Genomic DNA, 22,352 nt, shown 5'->3' with positions numbered 1-22,352 from the left:
AAAGGTCTTTTCCTTTATTAAAATAGCAGTTTTATTATCTTAACAATACACTCACTTGCTAATGAGGGTCATTATATCTCTATTTAACTTAAATTGAGCTACACCAATTTATACTAGCTGAGGATAAGACGAATGAAATTTCACTCATATGAGATATGTGATTGGTGATCAGAATCAGGTGCAGCATATTTAAATGACTCACATTTAGGCAGCATACAAGGAAAGTGATGTTCCCTGAGGTCTGAGTATGATGTAGATATTACCTCCCTGTTTATTCGGATGTAAACTAAATTATAAAGGACCAAGATCTGCAATCTCTACTCAGTCCTTAGTCAAAACTCCCATTGATTTAAATTTGAATTTTCCCTTAATGAGCAATGAACAGAATCACACATGGGCTGGATTCTGAGAAGTGTGTTTTTTAACAGTACATTAGTAGTTTGACATTTCAAAATTGCTATATTGTGCTGAGTGGAGTTATAAATGGGCCAAATTAGCAAGTGAGTATTTAGTGAAGATAATTAAACTACTATTTTAATTAAGGAAAAGCTCTTCCCAGTGCTCACACAAATTTACAAAACAGACACACTGCCTTTAGCAGAATTTGAAAAATGAGTAGTGTACTCTGTTCAAATGGATGACTAATTAATCCTCACTTGTAAGAGCCTATACCTTTACTCTAATCCATTAGTTATGGGTGCATATTCTTCTTATGAGAATAAATTTTAATGACCTAATGTCAATCAAAGTGTATGTGTGCATGTAGGGATTTCCACTGGTGATATAGACAGCCTGGTTGTTGTGTAAATCATTGTTAATTCTACACATTTTATTTTAACAAACAGTGTTATTTGATGACTGGCAAAATCATTTTAAAAGAACACTTTGGTGATTATTCAGAAATCCTTATCTTGCCACAAAGAAGTTCTATATGTTTATTGTAGAATATATATGATATAACTTTTTAATAGCTTTTTGAAACATCTCTCTCTTTCTCAATCTCTGACATGCCCTTCCCCCACAAATATTTTTATATTAATATATGTACATGTATATTGGCATACACACATACATATGCAGAGATGTAGACATACGTTCACTGTATCTGCAGTAAAATCTGTCTTAAGGGATCTCTCAAGAAACTACAAATTAGACAGGTTAGAACAGAACCAATTGTAATCTCTTATGGCAGTGATTGTATTTATTTTTGCAAACTGTGTACAGAATTGAACATATTGTAGGAACTAAACAAATAAAAGAAAATTTAATAAACTTTCCTAATAAATAAAGTTAGTACTCAGTTTATGTATTTGAGCAGAGTCACCTCTTAAGACCAGAGATTGGCTAATAAAGATAGATTCTAAAACATTCTACTGCATACTCTATGTGTATTTATATATTTGATTTTCAATGTATAGGTACTTACATAGCACGATGATAGCCACCATAGAGTGCGTGCATGTATGTGAGTATCGTGGTATACATACAGCATGTAAACTATGCAGTATAATTTGATTTATAGGCATACTGCCATGAGCCAAAAAAAGTCCTGAATTCTTAAATAGCCCTAATTATGAAAGTGGAAGCTTTCACACAGCAAAATCCTTGGGAAATATAAGTGGACAAAGAAAAATTACAAGGAATTGTGTAAGGATTTATAGCTTTTATTATCATTGCATTTTAGTTGCATTGTAATTACACTTTGATGGCATATATTTATAAAGTGAAAGAGTTAAAGTGGTAATATAACTTATGAAGTAAATTTATGCATATACAGGCTTTTTAAAAATATTGATATAAAGAACAATTTAATAACTGCTATCAAATGAGATTCCTACATAATTTCACTTATACTTTAATTCCACTTCAGTTGCACATGGAAATTAAAAAATCAGCATACTGCCATCTCTGTTGTCCAGCATGAAGTTTCATAGGTATCCCAATAAAAAAACTATTTAATTAAAGGTTGTAAAATATGTTGCATAGAATTCATAGTTAGCTAGGTTAGCCAGTCAAGTATGGAACTCTAAAGCTCTTATTCAGGCAGATCTACCCAGATCAGACCCTAATCTCCCTTGTTTGTTGACAGTTTCTACCACATTTTGGACTCTACTGGAATGCAAATAATAAATAATAGTACAAGTGTATACCTGTGTACACACACAACGCTAAAGGTATAAGTGGCTTGATTATAAATTCTGCCACACACAGTTTGCATTTGAAGGCATGTAAAATTATGCTGTTTTTATTAAAAGTCATGATGCCAGTTAAATTGCTTTAGGTCAATTAAATAATTTTTTGGGGGTTCAGTCCACAGTTGCATTGATCCTGGGATGGCCAGGGGCCAAACAGCCCATTGCATAATGTAGAGCAGCTTTAAAGCTGCTCTAAGTTATGCAACTTGTAGACAATGGCTACAGCAGCTGAGGATCTGGCTGAGTGCTTTGCATACCATGTCATTGACTCACCCAGGAAAACAAGTGGTGTGGAGCCAGCTCTGCTGGCTTTGGTCCACCCATGGATTTCCCACAGCAACACAAAGGAACTAGAGATGGGGCTGAGACCTGAGCCAATTGTTATGTGTATTGCAGTAGTGCCCACTATGCAGGGGGTGTGATTCTTTTCTGATTTACACAGATGTAAAGCAGGAGTAACTCCACTGAGGCTACACTGGTGTAAAAGCTAGTGTAAATGGGAAGAGAATCAGGACAGCAGTCCTTGCCCTGAACAGCTCAAATTCTAAAGGTCCAGTCACAGGGCAGAGCTAGATTTAGAATCCCACTTAATGGGGTAATCCTGCAAATATGCCCATGAGGAACTTTACGTATGTGAGTAGCCACATTGAGCTTTGCTTTTATAAAATACTTCTATATTTTAAAAAATAAATTGCACATCATAACTGAACTCAATTACCCTTCAACCAAGCCATTATTAATTTGCCAATTTCTTGTATTTAAAAAGGGTCTTAAGGAAAGATTTCTTAAGGAAACCAAAAATTCTTTCAATTTATGGAACATTGGTAATATAGTTATGTGCTCACTATATTCCTTTATAGGTTCTGAAGCATTTCATTTTAAAGCTTGCAGCCAATGTTATTGTTAGTTAACCCAGACACTTATGTCAGAAAGCTCAGGAAGTGTTTTAAGTGTGTCTGGAAAGATATCATAGTCGTCTACTACTGTAAAACTTTAAAATCAATGACTCAGTGTAATGAGTGAGGGGTTTTTTTTAATTTGTGGTCAAATATTTTTCTTGTCATTTTACAGAAAGTGACAGTGGCAAGGTGTGGATTATATTTATTTTAGAAATCAATTTGTAATTTGAAAACAAGAAGAATGCTTCTCAGCTCACTTCTCTTGTGGTTTCCTTTCCTGCACTGTCTAAAGTCCTTTTATTTTTCTTTAACATTTCCTAAAGTTTGATTTAAAATAATGTTTATTCTTCATTTATGTCAGATCTCATGATATAACAGAGAACACTTTTTATTTTATAATATAGTGAAATACTCTGTCAATCCTATTCCTGTAGGAGCTCCCACCCCAACTCTGCCATTTCATTTTTCCTTTTAGAATAAACCTGGATCCTGTGTTTGTGGTGTTTCATTTAGGACATGATCCTTCAAACACTAATGCAAATAAACCACTTTACCCGTTAGTAGTCCTATGTGAATAAAATTATTCAGTGTTTGCAGGATTAGTGGTTACATTTGTATTTCCACTCAGAACATAGCCAATGAAATGGTGGAAGAATGGCACTGAATAACAAGTATAAATAGGAAAATACTCTGTTGCAGTACAGCACTTAAATCTGAGGATCTCAAAGTACTTTATGGATATAATGAACCATGCTGCACAACATTCTTATGAGCACAGTTAGGGAAGTATGATTATCTCCACTTTACAAATGGAGCAGTTAAGGACCAGAGAGATAGAGTGATTTGCCCAAGTTCACCCAGGAAGTCTGTGGCAGAAACAAGAATAGAACCTATCTATTCTAATGACTAATCTTCTGCTAAATCCATGAAACCATCTATTAATAGCATCAGAGGGCCACTGAAATGAAATATTAGTCCAATGTTACTTCAGTTCATGGCATGGAGTTTAGTGATGCTTGAAAATTGTATGGAGGAAAAACAGATGATGAATAATTTTTGCAGAAAAAGAGGTTTTTTTATGAGTAAAGGAGATTATCTGCAGGGGATTGGATGATTTATGAACATAGTAATGGCATATACAGCGTCTCTCCTCTATGGCACTGAGCCTTACACACCTGAGTAGACCCATTGAGGTCATTGGGACCACTCTCATGAGTTCCATTACTCAAGTATATGTTTGTAGGATCGGGGGGGCCTTACTTATTAACATGAATCCAGCCTTTGCTAAAAATGCCTATAAATTGTTCCTGTCTGACAACTAATTTGCTTGAAAGAAATTATTTTGTCCTAGTTCAGTTTTGCATTTCACAAAATATTCCCCCACTGATGACATCCTTTTGGTATTCTCAGTAGGGCGTTCGGAGATGTGAATGAGCATGGAACTTGACCTGCTTTGCAAGAGGTGTTTCAGGTTAAGATTGAGACACGTTGGCGTGGGAGAGAAGCTTTTGCTGCTTGTGGTTAGCTTTTCATGTGACTAAATAAAACATATTAGTTTCCAGGCCTGTCAGTCAGTCTGTCACTTTTAAATTCACTTAAAAAAATAAATATAAAAAATGAGGTCACTGTGAATGGTAAATGTCACTGGTAAATGAATATTTTATGTCTTGCCATTTTGTGAATGATGTCTTTGCAGTATCACTGGTTGAAGTATGTTGACTGCACAGGCATATTGCAGATGTTGCGTTGCTTTAAAAATAAACAAGCCAGTTTAATAGCCAAAGGGAAGCAGTGGAGTAATAAAAGTTTGCCTCTTGTTTGTCTTACGTCATTAATGGTGCTTTTTTATATTGTGTTCTTAGCTCCACACGCTGGAGTCAGTCCAGCTGAATATTACCATCAGATGGCTCTATTGGCAGGTCAGCGCAGCCCATATGCAGACATTATTCCTTCAGCTGCTACTGCAGGAGCTGGCGCCCTTCATATGGAATACCTTCACGCCATGGATAGTAAGTGATCATGCTGGAAAAAGTGAGACAAATAAGGCCCTGATCCTGAAAAGAGAGCCCCATGGGTGAATTTCCTATGCTCACGTGAAGCCCCGCTGTCAACAGTAGAGCACTGTGCAGATGCAGAAGTTTGTACCCGCATGGTTCTCTTTTCAGGATTGGGGCCTAAAAGTAGTTTAAGTGAGAGGTGACAAAGTGAATCTGATAATAAACTTTGAAAGAGACTAGGGAGAGAAATGTGATTGCTTCTAAAAATAAAGGGCTGTGGGTAAAACTAACTTTCAGTGGACTCAGATTCCTAAATTACTAAATGTTTTTGAAAAGGTTACCTGACACTAATAAACATTAAGTCATGTTTATCTATAATGTTGATATTTTTGTTGCTGTTGACACCAGTACTCATTGTTCATAAATAAACATTTACATCCATTTTCCTAACCTTAGTTAGTGTCCCTGTCCCCTCAAAAAAAAAACCCAGCAACCAGTCAATGTGAACAACTCTTCTTTTATAGAATTTGTCTAAAATATCTCGAGAGAGCAGCAGATATGTTTAAAAAATATGTATTCTAGTACTGACTAAGCTTTGAGATTGTTCCTGGCTCAGGCAACGTGGATGGCCAAATCCCCAAGGATGCTGCCTCAAATATCTAAGCTATGTACCTCCTTCCACCTGCTGCACCATCTTCAAGACCTTTTATCGTGGCCTCCATTTCTCTCAGCAAAGTTGAGTGGAGAGCACTCCATCTGAAGCTGCTCACTGCTGTTTTTTAGTCAACCAAAGGGAGTTACTGTTAGTATTGAGTTGTGCAAAGCACTTCACTCATCAGCTGCTAATGCTGTCTGTGGAATCCTCTCATTCCCCCCTCTCCACCATAACTTGGGAAGTAAGAGACTGGGGCTAGGAATCAAACAGTGTTGCCTCTCATGTGGCAGCACAGAGCCATACTATGCTATTAGAGCAATGGTTTAGCCTGTGACTCTTTTAACTCCTTGCCAGCATGTGGTTTCTTCAGGTCTATATCTCATTATTGACCATGTTCCATGGCTGCTGATCCCAAGGAATCTGCATAGGATGTAAGAATTATGAGGCTCACACGTAGAAAGCATGACGACATAAGAAAGTCACTGTTACAAGGAAATTCATTTAAATATATGTTAAATAAGTGATTGATAAGTTTTGCAAGTCAGGCAAGATGTATTATGCAGGAATTGAGTGTGCAAATTAAACGTTTTTATTCTATTAGTCGTAAAGAAGGTGAGCACATTTTTTAACAATTCAATTTCAATTACATATTCTATATTCAATTACTGTGCATGGTGAATTACAATAGTTAAAATATTCCAAACATACTCATTTCCTACTCAGAGGTGCTTATGAAAACCAGAATCTGCTGTGTGGACATTTTTTCTGATAAGCTTCACAGAAGATGGAGTTTTTCAAAGGGTTTTGAAAGAGAAGGGAGAGAGTTGGGGGTGGGGGGATAAAGGGCTATTAATGTGTTTGACACATATTAATAGCAACTTATTATAACATTCATTTTCTGGTTTATGGATGGTTAAAGACATGTAAGTGTAATAATCACACTTGGACACATCGTCAACTCGTGTAACTGTCGTAGCTCCACTGAAGTCAATGGAGCTATCCTTATTTACACTAGCTGAGGATCTGGTCCACTGTGTATAATCCCTTGAATCCCAAAGTGCTTGATAAATAATGGGCCCAATCCAAACTAGCATGCTGACCTACTGTAATTTGCCTGGTCAGCACTTACCTACCACCATGATGGGCATTCTAGGAAAACCTAAAGAGATGGATAAAATTCTGTATCACTTACACAAATAACACCAGAGACATCAAAAGACTGACTTGTGGAGTAAAGGCTGGAGGATTGAGCTTGCTATAATATGCATAGAATTACAGCTTCAGCATCACAAATAATTACCTCTTTTTCCTTAAAGGCAGGGGTGCTGGAACAATTTGTATAGTGGAGGTGCTGAAAGCCATTGAACAAAACTGTAAATCCTGTATATGATGGAAACCACTTCAAGCCAGGGGATGCTGCCGCACCCCTAGTTCCAGCACATATGCTTAAAGGAAAGGATATTGATCTTTGATGCATATAATCTCTGTACATTCATAAAAAAAATTGTCCTAAACATAATCTCAAATAGGGACAGCTGTACAGATATTTGATATATGCACTTTAATTTGTTTTGTGTTTGGTTTTAAAGTTGAGATCACACATTTGCGATTCATTATAGCAGCAACTTTTCAATTAGGGATTATTTCAGTACTAAAGACAAAAAAATTGAAGCAGTATTATGCAGATGGGTTATTTTAAACAGTAAATAGAGAATTAAAATAAGAGCGAATCCTAAGAAGGTCACTTAGTCTCACCTTCTCTATTTGATGAGAATGTGTTTAGTCAGGCAATAGCTTCTTTTATCTAAAGAGAGGATGAAGTTACCCTTTTACTTTGTGAAAACTAATTAAAACTATCTTAACTTGCATGGATATACAGTAAATTAATTGTCATTAAGTAGGCATCTGAATGTCCTATCATTCATCATGCTAAAGAAAACCCCTTTCTTCTTTGTCAGAATTTTAGATTAGAAAAGAGAAACAAAACAATTAGCAGGAAACCAATATTAAGATGCTTTTTTTTGAACGATCAGAATGCCCATATTTGCATTATGATGATTTTAAAAGTCCTCTTTCCACCCTGCCCCATTTTGTTAAAAAGAATGAAAAAGAAGTTGATAATTTCCCTCATTATTTGCGACCAAATTCTGAGAAAATAGCTGATTTGACCCACTGAAAGACCCCTGCTTACGTATTCCATACAACAATGGGTCAGAAACAGAGAATGTTCTGAATTTACTATATGGAGAAGGTGTGGTGTGTACAGCAGTGAGTACAGTGATCAAATCTGGAGCCTCTAGACTCTACTGTAATACAAATAATAACCATGTGCATTATGCAGAAGATGGACACAGAGCTTTATACAGAGTATGGGGAACACTCTGCCTTCTTCCTGCTTTATGGTGCTGGAGAGCCATTTTTATTGGGGTGGGGGACAGGATGCTTGGTTCTTGTGCAAGGGGTTGAAACATCCTATATGCTCTGGAGTCTCGCTCTGTGGGAACTTTTTGGTGAACTCCCATTGACTTCAGTGGGAGCAGAGCTAGCTAGGTCCTCACTGAGTGCTTATGACAGTCCCACCCTGTAAGACTTACTGAGGTGTGACCTTTTGCCTGAATGTAGGCTGAGTTTCAAGAAACAGTGGGACAAGTTTTGGCTAGTAGACCCATTCCTTCCCCCTGTGTGTCATCAAGGGATTTATGGGTTTGGAAACCAAGACAAAATTCAGGATGTGTACTTTCATAAAGTAAAACCAAACTTCTACTGGTGCCTGTGAACCAAAACCACCAAGTTTCACAGAGCTCTAGTTTATTTTCAGAAATTCAAACCTGTCATGTTCACAGCCTTCAAAGAAGACCAGTTCCTTTGGCATGTTTGAAGAAATGTGATTTAAAGGAATAAAATTATACGTCTGAAAATTGTTCCATAATAATTGATGCTAAAAACTTGAATTCAGAAATCGAATTCATGGACCAATTTGCAACAAGGCATATTCCATTTTGGAAAGTAATGATTGAAATTGATATCAGCTATTTTAGAAATGAGCTCCACCCTCGGAATAAGTCTTTACTTAGAACACTCACTTTGATTTTTGCCTACACATTCCTGTCTCAAAGCTTCACTAGCTGCTATTACAATTTCCTTGAGTATAATATCTACTCCACAAGGACTAGATTCTTAAACAAGTCTGTCTTCTGCTCTATAGAACGCCACAGCCTACCTTCTATTTTCTCTCACCTCCAAAGTTGATGGTTTTTCAGTGCTTGCTGAGAAGGTAAATGGAGTTTTTAGTGAATCACCAGCTCTGCATTTTTGGTCTCCAAGAATCTTATTAAAAAAATGGAATACGATCCTTCATTGGAAGAATACTATGAATAGATAAACATCTCAAATTAATAAACGCTGAAGTGTTTGTGTTTAAAATATATGCCAGAGCAAAGCTGCAAAGTTTATTTTAGCAGTCAGAGATGCTTATAAATTGTGATCTATTTCTTTTTATAGTAATATACGAACTCAGAATATTGTTATACTAAACATTTTGCAACATAATGAATGATCATCTCATGTTTAAAACCTTTTAGGAATGTAAAACCTAATTCAATGGTGAATACAAGAAAAACAGTCATTTAATTTAATTGGATTTTCCATTTTGAAAGTCACTGCCTCACTTGAAGCCAGTCCTACTCTTCCATTACCAAGTACTGTGGGGCTCTCATTTGGACGTAACAATCATCTCATGTGACACAGGAATTCTCTGTTTACACATAGAACTGTTACCCCTTAGGAAATTGACCAAGTCCCAGGTAGACGCAAGTTGGGGTCTGACTAATTTCTAGATCCAGGTGAGACCACTATGGCATACTGTCCCAAGGAGAAAAGAAAATCTGGGGCTATTGAATGATAAGGCTGAGTCAAGGCTCCCTGTTATAAATCCACTCTGCTCTGCCTTTCCCAGCTGGAAACCACCTCTTTGTCTCTGGCCAGAACACTTTTGTGCCTATAACAGAGCCAGGGGACAGGGATGAGCTGGCCCAGAGCTCAGAGTGGCTCTGTGCTGAAGAGAAAGCTGGCTGCTGATAGCAGTTGGGAGGGACGAGGGAAAGAGTTTATGAGCATTTGAGGAAAAGAGTCTTTTCACACTGCCATAGCGTGACTTAGGAATGGGTTGGCTCATTTTAGAGAGGGAAGGGAGAAGGAGGGAGTCGTGCGTTTGTTGAAAGTCTGTGGGGCACCAGGATGAGGATAATCATACTTGGTAGCTCTGTGCAGTTTGTTAAGGATGAGTATGCTTCTCTTCAAACTCCGAGCGGTAGTGCAGACGTGGGTGATACTTATTTGGTACAAGTGTCCTCTCCTGGGAAATGGGGTAAAGAACTGCCAAATGAAGTTCTGATGCTGAAATGAGAAATGCTCTGATCAGCAAAGAGGCAGACTACAACTACGTTTGTAGATCATTTATCAGGCTGTCTAAGCTTTCACTTCAGATGAGAAATGTAATCTAGCAGGGTTCATGTTATAGTATTTTTAATGATCGCTTCATTTTCCAATGAAATCATTGGAATACATCTCTCATTTGCAGCGGAAAACATAACTAGCTGATATTTGATTTATAAACATAGTTGTGGTTTGCCTTTTTCCCAGTCAGAGCATTGTCTCATTTCAGTATCAGAAACAGTCAGTCTGTTCTTGGCAATTCTCTAACAAATTCCCAAGGAGAGGACACTTACATCAAGTAAATGGCAGTCACCTCTATCTATACACATTCAGATCTGGAATTCTGATCAGTCAGAATAAATATTTTTAAACTTACGTCCTAAAAATTGAATTTAAAATCTTTCCTAAATTATCATTAGTAACATCCCTATGCAGAGGTCAGGATTCTCATGTTAAAAACAGAACTGTAACATGAAACAATGCCACGCTTATCCAAAGAAAGTGATCTATGCTTCCCTCATCATGAGCATGTCCAGTGTCTTGTGATCAATCCCATTCCTATCAATCTGAGGAAAATAAATGATTGATGCTTTTATCCATGTGACTACAAGGGGTGTGTGTGTCAGCTGGCGTAGAACATAGCAAGGAGGATTATAAATAACGACAATAACAATGCTGTGAATAACAGACCATTTAGTGTTCAGTTGTGGTCTAGTGGATTGTGCAAAGAGTCCTGTTTGCCCCACTCATTTGATGTTTCACTCTGGATGACGGTACTTCAGTTATCCACTTGGTAAAATGGAGATAATAATAACTCACTTTTAAAGTGCTTTGAGCCAGCTCCTTAACTAATGCAAATTGGCATAACTCCATTGACTTCAGTGTAGCTGTACCGATTTATATCAGCTGAGAATCTGGCCCACATGAGAGGTATAGATGAAAACTACTAAATAAATGCAAAATATTACTATGTAGTTATTCTTTTACTATCACATGGATCTTGTATATCCTTAGTAAATGCATAGCAACTTTTTATAGCCACTAATCAATGTTTGTACTTTCATGGAGATAAAACATATCAGGCTTTAGAAGTATCAAGACACTGCACTTAATAAAGTAGCAGACGTACACACAGTACAATAACAAGCTCATAAAAAGAGAGAGAAAACAGATTTAGTAAAATAGCTTGAAGTAGCTCGAGGGGAAAAATAAAATCTTCAAGCTGAAGTTTTAAATGATAATTCAGCAGCATGAATATCCAGTGAAAGACTGGAGGAATAAAGATCGGGGGGGGGAACCCAAACCCTGAACCCAGATCCCAAAGACAATTCATACCCTTGTTGGCAGTCTTAGCAGAGCAGCCAAGGTCAAAGAGTGTTCCAAATTAAGCCCAGTTTATGAGGGGGAGTATAAACAGAGATCAGATCACAGAATTATATCAACCATAAAACAGTGGCTTTAAATGCCAGATTTTGAATGTTGGCTGAACACACACAAAAAAGGGCAACCAATACAGATGTCTAAGGAGAAGAGTCAAGTGAGAAAATTGCAAGCAATGAAAATTAAGACAAGCCCTGTGATTCTGTGCCACTTGCACGTTAGACAGAGTAGTGGTAGGAAGATTAGTTGGAAAGCTATAGGAAGAATTGAGACAGGAAAGAACCACCGTAGTTTTAGCCGCAACATTTGTTAAGTAATCATGAATTCTGGAGATGTTTAGTAAGTGGAACTGAGAATTGAAATAATGTATGAAAAAAAACAACAAATCATAGTCAAAGAATACATCTGGATTGCAAGCATACCCTAGAAATGGATGAAATACAAAGTCAGCTTACCTCAAAATAAGATCTCCAGCAGGAGAAAAGCAAAGTGAGAGAGCCTAAAATGAAAATGTCAGTCTTACTATATTTAACAATAAAATTAGCAAGCATTTAGTTGAACATATCCATGAAATGTGTAAACAAAGAACATCAGGAAATTTGGGAAAAGAGCAGATCTCTACATCAGCTGTCTATAACAGTAATGAAGGCCCTGAATCAACTATGTATTTGAGTATTTGCTTAACTTTAATCACATAGATAGTCCTGTTGGAGTCAATGGACTACTCACTTATTTAAACTTACACACATGCTTAAGTATCTTGCTGAATTGAGGTCTAGAGCAGTGGTTCTCAAAGCCGGTCTGCTGCTTGTTCAGGGAAAGCCCCTGGTGGGCCGGGCCGGTTTGTTTACCTGCCACATCCGCAGGTTCGGCGATCGCGGCTCCCGCTGGCCGCGGTTCACCACTCCAGGCAAATGGGGGCTGCGGGAAGCGGCGCGGGCCGAGGGACAAACCTGCGGATGCGGCAGGTAAACGAACCGGCCCAGCCCGCCAGGGGCTTTCCCTGAACAAGCGGCGGACCGGCTTTGAGAACCACTGGTCTAGAGCACCAAGTAGTGGGAAGTATGAAGAAAAGATAACAGAAACCTGTCACCTACTCTTAAATTGTTGAGAAGTTACATAGAGCTGCAAGCCATCCAGTTAGAAAAATAGGACTTGAACCAAGAGTGTGTGGCCCTGGACATCAAAATTACATGGCACGCTCCAATATTGCCAGTTTATTTGATTGAAATAAGAAGTACAGGTGGTATTATTTTCAATACACATAATTTGGTTCTAGAACTTTGATTACAATGAAATGGAGGATTAGATGAATCAATATTAAGATGAAGTTGAAGGTGATATCTCCCTTTAGCATTGATAGAATTGTGGTTACAGGTCAGGAGGAGTACAGACCCAATAGTGAAAGTTTTCAAAGCCACAGAGAATTTAGCCATTCATGTTCTGTTCATTTTAATGGAAGATGTGGGATTGAATCCCATGCCCTGCTCTGAAAAGCTTAAACTGTAGTTTTAAAAAAATGGATACACCCTCCCCCACAAATCTCCTTAGATACTTGAAAAAATTGAAATAAAATCCTAATGTCTCTTAGCCTAATGCTGTGAATGTCGAATTGATGACTTCTGTTGATAGAGCATTGTTTTATGGCATTATTTTATTCATCCTTTTTATTTTTGCAGCTAGCATTGGCCAGGCGGAATTATGATCAGCAAAGGGAAAGCTGCATCTTAATCTCTATTTTGTATTTTAGAAGTTTATTTTTGGCTCTTTGCATTGAAGTGGCAGGGGTTTCAGGGAGCGCCGATGTGAGCCACTGTCTCATCGCTTGGGCTTGAATTAATGATGTGAATGTCTAAGCAGCCATCAGATTCATAAATCACCAGAAATGAGAGGGATAACATATAAAAGTCTTTTCCTTTTGTTTAGCAATTTATCATTTTGCTTGCACATTAATAAACAGAGCTCCCTTGAGGTAAGCCACAGGAAGATAAATTTTTCTTCCTAATTTTCCTCAATTGTAGCCAGTAGATCACAGTGGAAAGAGTGGGCTTGTCACAGCATGTTGTGACTCTTTATACCCATCGCCAGGAGTCATAAATAAACGGGGGAGAGTACTTTGGTAGATAATTATTTTTGTTTACATAACAGGTGCCAGGTTTCCGAGTCCAAGGCTGTCAACTAGACCAAGCCGAAAGCGTACGCTGTCCATATCGCCCCTGTCTGATCATAGCTTTGACCTTCAGACCATGATACGGACATCTCCAAACTCCTTGGTCACAATTCTCAATAATTCCCGTAGCAGTTCTTCAGCTAGTGGTTCCTATGGCCATTTATCTGCAAGTGCAATAAGGTAAAAATTCTGCAAAGTATTGATTAATTGTTTGTTACAGCATTTTTGTGTGTGTATAATGCTGTATTATCTCTCTTATACCATAAACTTGCATGGATGCAAATATACACACACATGTTTCTCTTTATATGTATATATATATGTATATTTTTGTGTGTCTATACCATCTATCTTTTTGACTGGAGCTAAATTTATAGCGCCAAATATTTCTTTCTTGCTTGGAAAAGTAACTAATAGAGAACTTTGAGACATTTTATTATTCACTAGAGGTAACTTTCAATCTAAAGGGCAATAATGGTGTATAAATATACACACACACAGAGAGAGGTTAATATTCAGATATAAAGACATAGGATGGGATTGGCACTTGTGCACCTGAGTCATTTAAATGATTTTGAAAATCCTGCCCATAAACACAACACAACAGTGGTACTGTGATCAAAAATGGGAAGCTCAAGTGCTTTCTGATACGATCATTAAACCCCTAGATATTTGTCTGATAGCTTTCCTACTGTGTGTATTTAAAGGTAAGTCTCTCTAAGGCTAGATGACATGTATCTTCCTTTTCACCTAAGAAATATTTCTTATGGTTAGTAGTCTGTTTCCAGATAAAAGGATACCATACCTTAAAATAAGGTAAGCAGCTCCCAACACACTTGCAAGAGTATGGCAAACAATGTCTCTATCCAGGCACAACAAGGAACCTCCGTTCTATTCCCTGGTCAATTATATTTTCCTTCACTATTTGCACATGGGACAAAGTAGAGGAGCTACTCACTATAGAGCTTGTGAATTCCACTTTGCTGCTTCATTTGCACATGCAACAAATCAGCAAGAGTAGAATGGTGGAACCATGGGATTGAGAGAAGAAGAGTAGAGCGGAGAGCTGGAGAGAATTTGCAGGGGAAGAGGAAGGGGGACAAGGAAGCAAACCGGACAGAAGGAGAAAAAACAAGAGAGCAAAAGCAGACAAAATAAAAGGAGATCAAGAAACTAAAAAAAGGTGTCAGTAATGAAGGGGGAAGGCAGAACAAAGAAGAAACAAAAGCGGGGACCTTGAAGTGTTTGTGACATCACTAAATTTTAACTGAAAAAGTTCCTTCAGCATTCCAAAAAAATCTCAAAAGTCTCAGAAAATATTGATTTTGCATTTATGGCACTCGAACAAAGACTTTTTCTGATTCCTGGCTTAAAAGCAGCCTCCACCTTCAATTTGCAGCTGGGGAAAAGAGCAAGTCCCCATAGCAATTTCTTGAGAGTTAAAAGGTCAGTTTTTGGCAACGTGCAAACCTGCTTTTCCAACAAGAAAGACACACTTAAAACTTCAAAAACTGGCCATGGGATGTTACGCTGTTGGAGAAGATGGTGAGTGCAAGTGGTGTTTAGAAAACATGACTCTGGCAGACATTTAAAGTGACAGTACTGTAAATACTTAATATAAGCAAAAGTGCTGTTGTTTTTAACACCTCTTTTTAAATAGTCATATTTCAAAGCTCTGCTGTACTTGAATAGCTATATAGTGTTTTACAGGTATGATGTCATAATTCTGAAATACAACTCGGCAATCCATCGAAGCATAGTTCCAATTTCCAAGTACTGTAGCTGTGGAATATGACTTTTATCAGTAGCTGGCAGTGATTTTTGGCCACATCTGTTAAATATATGTACTATAGAGGCATACTATTCCCACTGTTGTTAGGAGGGAATGACACTTCCAGTATGAACCAGAAGCTGGGACTGGACAACAGGGAATGAATCACCTAGTAACTGCCCTGTACTGTTCATTCCCTCTGAAGCATCTGGCATTGGCCACTGTCAGAAGACAGGATTCGGGGCTAGATGGACCTTTGGTCTGGCCCAGTATGGCCATTCTTAGGTTCTTATGAACCTCCTTCTCCATTGTATATAACTGTGGGGAAGAAATTCTATGGAGAAACTTGGAATAGTTAGTCTCTTCCTTGGGGTAAATATTCTCCCCAAGATTGAAAATATTTGGTCCCACTGTTTTTGACGTATAGGATCGCAAACACAAAAGGCACTCCCGCAAGTGCTTATTCACATGAGTAGTTTTGTTCAAGGCAGCTGAGGAATTTGAATAAGTACTGATCAAAAACTGAGTAAAGTCCTAAGGATTAGGCCCAATAGATCTATTCATGTGAGTTAACATTACTGAAGAGAATAAGGTTTGCAAGATTGAGCCTATGCACTTTTAAGGTTTTCAGAATTTTGTGTTCATATTTTTTGAGCATGTGTAATGGAAAATTTCACACCATTTAATCATTTTCTTTTTTGATAAGACTATAAATGTTCAATGTCAGAAGTGGGAAACATATTGTTACATCCTTTCCACTGGAAACAAGGAAAAGGAGAGGGAACAGATCTTGAGATCCTTTAAAGGGTTACCCAGCACATTTCGAGATCTTTTTCTGACATTGCATCTTAATTGTTTGTTTAGCACTTTCAAAACCATGTTTTAAACAATCGATAACACCCCTTAACTTTTCTTATGTGAATGTGTCTACAAAATAGTTAAACCTAAATACACAGCAACATGTGTCCGATTTGTGTTGACTAGATTATCTAAAGTCACAGTGAGTTGCAGTAAGTACATTTCATAGTTCAGGATTGCAGTAGTTCAGTAGTCCTGTAGATGTAGTTCAAAGTTGCAATAAGGGTTTTATAGTTCAGGGTTGAAGACACATTATTATTACAAGCAAAGCTGGTGGTGCCACCTTTAGTGAAGGTTTGCCAAAGGTTCTCATGATAAGACCCTGTTTTCAGTTGCTTATAACTTTGCCAATCTTAAACCTTTCAGGATGAAACCTTTAATGCTGGTTGTCTGCATGAGGCTACATTTTTCTGAAAAAATGTCAGCAAAAATCCAGCCATTTCCAAGAATTGAGCAGGTCTAGCACCTTCATGCTTTGGAACAAGTGCTTGAAATTTGTCTGGGTGGTTGTCCCCATGCCAGGGATGTGCCTTTTGCTGTTCCTGAATCAATCTGACCAAATTTAGCCAAGTTATAAGCCTTTTAAAACTCTCAGTCCATATATGCTCAGTGGAGACTTGTTAGAGTTTAGCTGCTTAATTCTGCAAAGGTTCCATCTGTATTGAATATGCTACAGCCTAGGGACATAGAGGTTTATCAGGCCTTTCCCTGTAACTGCTTCTGTGGGCTGCTGTGGTGCTGGGCATCACTCGTAGGAGGAACCTTGTCTCTCCATTGCTCTCAGTATTCACTTTGCAGGTTCTCAGGCATCTTGGCGAAAGAAGCAGCCTGACTTGAATGCAAGAGGACAGGAGCCAGACTGGGGGGGGTGGCGGGCAGTGTTGAAGGGAGTACATTGAGACAAAGAAGTAGTTTGCTCTTTAAAATACCTAAGAAATTACATTTAAAAAATCTACATGAATAGAACATTAAGGTTGCACAATAAAACACTCAAAATTAGCAAATGCCAGAATTAAGCCTCCCTTTGTATTTACGACACAAATCTTTAATTACATGATCACATACTGTTTTTTCCACACGACCTCTGCCTCATTCAGTGCACAGGATTAAACCTATTCAGAGGATGCATCAGGGTTGTGAAGTGAAGGAGACTGTTGTCTGAACGACCCCTGCCTCATTTGTTACAGAAGTTGGAAGGTGTGTAGTGAATGAGGCAGGGGACTGCAGGAATAGAAAGGATGGCTTCATGGATAAGGCAGTTTAATTCTGCTCTGGATAATTGGATTCTATCTGTGTCTATGCCACAGAGCTCCTGTGTGATGCTTGGCAACTCACTTAAAGCAGACTTTTCACAGGTGGCCTTTAACTGTGTGGTCCTCATTTTCTGGGTGCCTGACTTGAGACCCTGGGGTTTGATTTCCAGAAGTGCTGAGCACTCACAGCTTCAACGGAACTCAATGGGAGCTGTGATTTGAACATAGAAATTTCTTTATAATGCTAAGTACTCTGAAATATCAGACCCTAAGTGTTTGAAATTGGGCACACAAAATTAGTGGACAATTTTGACCTTAATCTCTCTGCCTCAGTTTTCCACATATAAAAGGCAGATAATATCACCTCCTCATCTCATGGGTGTGTGTGTGTGTGAGAGAGAGAGAGAGAGAGAGAGAGAGAGAGAACATAATTTAATTAACATTTGTGAACAAATCAGATACTATAGTGATGCGCACCATAGAAAAACTGATGAAGAAATTACTACTTCTGTGTCCAGTGAATAATGTGCACTAAATGAAGCTTGGGATCACACACTGAACTAAATATTGAATACCTAGTCATTAAGTGAGCACTGTCCATCCTGTGCGTTGAATGAGGTAGGGGTCCTGTGGAAAAAACAGTATGTGTTCATGTATCAGAGGGGTAGCCATGTTAGTCTGGATCTGTAAAAAGCAACAAAGAGTCCTGTGGCACCTTATAGACCAGGGGTCTCAAGCATGTGGCCCGCGGGGTTCTTCCCTACGGCCCGCCAAGCTCCCCGCTGCCCCCCCGTCCCCTCCCCAGCGTGCCGCGTCCTGTCCCCCCCCGGCCGGATCCGGCCCCTCAGGGCTTTGGATCCGGCCTGCGGATTTGCCAACCACATGGTGTTGAGGGCCCTGCGCTGCTCCGGGAAGTCGCAGACACCGTGTCCCTGTGGCCCCGGAGAGAGGAGGGCGCAGAGAGCGCCGTGTGCTGCTGTTGCCTGTGGTTACCTCCCCTGAAGCTCCCATTGGCCGGGAACGGGGAACCGTGGCCAATGGGAGCTTCGGGGGAGGTACCCATAGGCAAGAGCAGAGCAGGGAGCTCTCTGCTCCCCCTCCCCCCGGGGCCGCAGGGAAGCGGTGCCCGCCTCTTCCTGGAGCGGAGCAGCACGGGGCCGGGGCCGGCAGGGAGCCTACCCTGGCCCTGATGCATGCCCCTGCCACCCCGGAGCCGCTCCAGGTAACCGGCGCCGGGCCGGAACCCGAACCCCTCCTGCACCCTACACCCCAACTCCCTGCCCTGAGCCTCCTGCCTGTACCCCAACCTCCTGCCACACCCTGCACTCCCTCCTGCACCCCAACCCCCTGCTCTGAGCCCATTGCTGCACCCCGCACTCCCTCCTGCACCCCAACCCCCTGCCCTGAGCCCCCTGCTGCACCCCAAACTCCTGCCACACACCACACTCCCTCCTGCACCCCAACGCCCTGCCCTGAGCCCCTTGTTGCACCCCACACCCCTCCTGCACCCCAACCCCCTGCCCTGAGCCCCCTGCTCACCCCGCAGGCAGGAGCGGAGGTGGAGTGGGGGGGCAGGGACAGCGGGAGGCTGGTGATGCAGCCCTCGGGCCAACGTACGAGTCCTCATGTGGCCCTCCTGGTGATTCGAGTTTGAGACCCCTGTTATAGACTAACAGACATATTGGAGCATAAGCTTTCGTGGGTGAATACCCACTTCGTCAAATGCATCCAATACCTCTGTTAGTCTATAAGGTGCCACAGGACTCTTTGTCGCTTTTTATAGTATGTATTCATGTTATTAATGACTGTATCACAGTGCATGCATACAAGGGGCTGAATGAAGGTTACATAGACAACCTTAATTCTGTCGTTTCTTAACTTTTGAGTGCTTGACTTTGCAACCTTAACATTCTTTTGATATTGGTGTGTGTGTGTGTGTTTGTGTGTGTGTGCGCGCATGCGCATTCATGCACGGTTTGTATTAAGACAGTGCCTTAGGGTTCCAATGCAGAACCAGGCCCCACTGTGCTAGACACTGCACAAGCATTTAAAAGTACATGTGCTTCCCTAAAGAACTTACATTGTAGGTTACATGTAGACGAAACAAACTGTGTGTGGGGGGGTGAGGGGGTGAGGGGGAGATTGGGAGGTTGGGGATGAAATAACAATGAAAAAAGCCCCATCTTTTTGGTCTGTGTTTGGTCTGCAGTGCCTAGCCCAATGAAGTCCATATTATGGGGATACTAGATGCTACTGCAGTACAAAAAATAAATAATATTTTAGCACAATAAGCATAGGTTATGGCTTGTCTTGTCATTGTCAGCTGGCAATGTAATACTCTATCCTGTCTACTAGCTGCACACTTGAAAGAAGATGTTGCTATTGCTATTGTTGATAGCTAATGGAGATTCTCCTTTAGCTCACCAGCTAGAACTGCTACTTTGTAAATTTGAAAATGCCTGTTTTACATTGCAGCTGGAAAGAATTATGCACAAAGGAGCCAAATGAAACAACATCCAATGAGGATAATCCTTTATTTGGTTACCTTCCTCAGTCATGCAATGCAGTACCCCTACTATAAATCATTTGTCGGGATGCACTTATATGTAGTATCTACTACTTGAACAATTATTAGATGTTGAACTGCTGTAACACTTCTTGCTGAGAGGCAGTGTGGCCTAGTAGGATGGGCTTGGAGGTGGTAGTCACTTCCCATGACATTAAGGTTGCCAACTCTACTCTTTTCCAAAAGGTTATGGGGTATTTAATAAGCCTAAAATGTTAGAACATTGCTTTTTTAGCATCCAGAAATCACTGTTAGCACAGAGCCCCTAGCATCCTTATGGCACCAAGGGTCATCAAATAAAATCCATATGCGGTAGGTTTAAAACAAGTGTAAGGAAGTACTACTTCAGACAACACACAGTCAACCTGTTTAACTCATTGCCAAGGGGTGTTGTGAAGGCCAAAAGTTAAAAAAAGAATTAGATAAGTTCATGGAGGATAGGTCCATCAGTAGTTACTAGCCAAGATGGTCAGGGATGCAACCCTATGCCCTGGGTGTCCCTAAACCTCTGACTGCTAGAAGCTAGGTCTGTGCTACAGGGGATGGATCACTCAACAAATTGCCCTGTTGTGTTCACTCCCTCTGAAGCATCTGGTACTGGCCACTGTCAGAAGACAGGATACTGGGCTAGAGGGACCATTGGTGTGATCTAGTATGGCCATTCTTATGGTACCATTTTTGCCAAGTCACTCTTCAGCATCTGGGCCAAACCCTCCTCTCAGTTGCACTTGCTTCAATCAGGAGTAGCTCCACTGACCATGACGGAGTTACTCTGCATCTAACAAGTTTAACTGAGGGCGGAATTTGGCCACATAACCAACCTTAAAATTGATTTTTGTATTTGTTCAGGAGTCCTCTGGGATCTTTTCCAATGATTGCAAGGAGCTGAGAAAACACAGCAGCTCTTTTCCCCCAGGATCTGCTCCTCTGCCCCTCAGTTGTATATGTGATTGGAGCAGAAAAGTGAAATTAACAAGATCTGGTTAATTATAGCCAGAGTTTGCATGATCTGGTTAATATCACTTTGCTGCTAGGCTGAAGTGAAGCTGAACATCCTTGGAGAAGATTTAAGTAATGGGGGAAAAGGCAAGCTGAACTGTAGTGTAAGTTTGAGCAGTAGGAGAAGGGGTTGGGGGGCAGAGGGGGAATGAGCTGTAGCAGTGGAGGGTAGGGCTTGTGCTTCTACAAGGCACAAGTGAATAGATTCCTAATAATTTTCCCTTTGCATTTAAGCTCCTTGTGTAAAATACTGGAAGAGGGAAACTGACTAGAATTATATATGTGTATGTATATATATATAGAGAGAGAGAGAAACAACTGCAATGGGAAATTGATTAAATTCATATGATCACATATTAGTTTCCCTTTGGCCGACACATGGGGAAAGACCTGGATGCCGAAGATCAGTTTCCCTCTACACACATAAAAAGGGACACAAATCAACAGGAAAGGGGAGACCGAAGAGAGATGATGCAAATGAGAGTAACGTGGACCAAAAGTGAGGCCATCTCAGAGGATAATCTGTCCTCAATGAAGTTCCCAAATCCCTCATAGTTAGAGGTGGGTGAACATCATGAAGCATGAGATATTATATCCCTTTTAAAATTATTTTTAGCATTAAATATTATAACACTGGATATTCATGTTATCCTCATAAACATCCAATCTCTCTTTGAATCCTGCTAAGTTCTTGGCCTCAACAACATCCTGCAGTGGTGAGATCCACAGGCTATTTATGTACTGAGTGAAAAAAGTGTTTCCTCTGCTCCTGTGTTATGAGACACGGAGAACAGAGGTTCCTAGTCTACCTTCCCCATGTAATTATTTTATATACTTTTATCTCACCTCCTCTTATTTGTCTCTTTTGTAAAGTAAAGATTATTTTCAATCTCTCTTATGAGAGTTTTCCCAGGCCCTTGATCATTCTTGTTGGATTTCTCTGAAATCCCCGTTGTTCTACAATGGAAATGGGGTGACCAGTACTTCACACAGAATTCCAGAGGAGGCCCTACTATTGATGGCATTATAATATTATCTATATTCTATGTCTCGTTCCTTATGCATCATCACATCTGAAAAAAAAATATGTTGCTTACTGGAGCTGATAAAAGGCCGGACAGAATTCTAGAATATGTTTGGAAATGAACAAGTGGAACACAGTATGTTTGGAATAC

The 22,352-nt window shown here is 39.8% G+C and overlaps 1 protein-coding gene across 1 annotated transcript in view; it reads left to right on the top strand.

Annotated features, from left to right (window-relative positions):
* Positions 1-22,352, top strand: part of LOC113407043 (transcriptional activator GLI3) — a 248,807-nt gene that overhangs the window by 170,210 nt on the left and 56,245 nt on the right. The window contains exons 6-7 of the mRNA XM_026654133.1: positions 4,957-5,103; positions 13,709-13,910. Of these exons, the coding sequence (XP_026509918.1) occupies positions 4,957-5,103; positions 13,709-13,910 (349 nt within the window). The remainder of the gene's footprint in view (positions 1-4,956; positions 5,104-13,708; positions 13,911-22,352) is intronic.

The sequence above is a fragment of the Terrapene carolina genome, unplaced genomic scaffold, assembly GCF_002925995.2.
Source record: "Terrapene carolina triunguis isolate 2854851 unplaced genomic scaffold, T_m_triunguis-2.0 Scaffold182, whole genome shotgun sequence".
Taxonomy (NCBI): Eukaryota; Metazoa; Chordata; order Testudines; family Emydidae; genus Terrapene; species Terrapene triunguis.
The sequence above is the reverse complement of the archived record's forward strand: the minus strand, read 5'-3'. Positions and strand labels throughout refer to the sequence as shown.